Source organism: Phalaenopsis equestris, unplaced genomic scaffold (assembly GCF_001263595.1).
Source record: "Phalaenopsis equestris unplaced genomic scaffold, ASM126359v1 Scaffold000799, whole genome shotgun sequence".
Classification (NCBI taxonomy): Eukaryota; Viridiplantae; Streptophyta; class Magnoliopsida; order Asparagales; family Orchidaceae; genus Phalaenopsis; species Phalaenopsis equestris.
In genome coordinates, this window is record NW_018165239.1 from 405,732 (window position 1) to 407,033 (window position 1,302).

At 39.6% G+C, this 1,302-nt stretch overlaps 1 protein-coding gene across 1 annotated transcript; it reads right to left on the minus strand.

Annotated features, from left to right (window-relative positions):
• Window positions 1-260: 260 nt before the first annotated feature.
• LOC110031252 (RNA demethylase ALKBH5-like) lies at window positions 261-947 on the minus strand. The gene has a single exon (XM_020734367.1). The coding sequence runs from the start codon at window positions 945-947 to the stop codon at window positions 261-263; it is 687 nt and encodes a 228-aa protein (XP_020590026.1).
• Between the last annotated feature and the right edge of the window lie 355 nt (window positions 948-1,302).

The following is a 1,302-nucleotide window of genomic DNA, read 5'->3' on the forward strand; positions in this document are numbered from 1 at the left end:
TATGAATTACAAACTGAGTACATGCTGAAACATCAAAAGACAACATGTTGAACACATCTGAAATACCATATACTGAATACATATCATAGGATGAATATATTAGATACATGTCTCATCACATCTGCTACATCAAAACATGGTACAAAAAGAAGTCTATTAACTATCCATCTTTGGTGGGATCAGCTCCTGATCAAGCTGACCTACAAAGCCTTGCTCCAGGATAAGCACTCCTTTTACTTGTACTTAGAGGTGTAACTTTCTCATAGCTCATAAGGCTGCATTTCTTTCAATTCCAGGTCCGGAAGGAACCCCCACGGTATCTTGTCATCTTGTATTCTTCTAAAAATTACAAAAACTCTGGGATATCGCACTCCAAGGATGCAGTATTTGGCCAAATCCGCTCCATTTCCTTTCAAAACCAGCATTGAGCCCATCGGCAATGGAATCTCAATGGACCCTCTGAATTCTCCAGGGCCAATGATGTTGATCTCATTTCTGAAGAGTATATTGCTCCTACTTATGAAAGACACTGTATAAAAAGGTCTAACAAAGCCATGGTGGTCAATATGGGGAGGGATGCAACTCCCCTTCTCGTAGATATTTATTATGCAGCTGTTAGGGATGCAAACGGGTGGTAGTATACTCCATCGAATTAGCCACTTGACCATTCTTTTTATTGCATAAGGCTTTGGATCCATCTCATCATATCTTAATATTTCAGTGGGGTTCCCTTGCTTATCTTCAGTAAAGTTGTAGCAACAATCACATTGAATGGTTATTCTACCCTTCCTGCACATCCATTTCCGCGGCTCTGAATAAGTTCTCGGCCTCAGCAAACCAGCTCGACCTCTGTCTCTCAGGTTGAATACAAAATCTAAAATCCTTTTCTCATCATTTTTCGAGAAGACACCAGTGTACAGTGCCAAACCTTCCAAAATGTTGACCATTTCACCTTAAACTTCTTCATAGAACTCAAATTCTTTTCTCTTGACTCTGAACATTCTCTTTAACTCTGCTGTGGAAAATCATCAAACTGTATGGGCTGTCTCCTTGTCTTGACATTTTTAAGAACCCATGTTTGCTCTGGTAATGGGATGTACGACTCTGCATCTAGATGCGCTGCCTCCTGGCCTCCCATACCGATGATTGTAAACTCTTAAAAAGAACTATTGCAATCCAAATGTAGAACATTGCATATTGGACATTCAACAAATGCTCCTCTATTAGATGCTCTTATGGGGATTTCAACATTGCATATTGAGCAACCTTTGTATGAATCATGGAGTATTTCTATTTGTATTG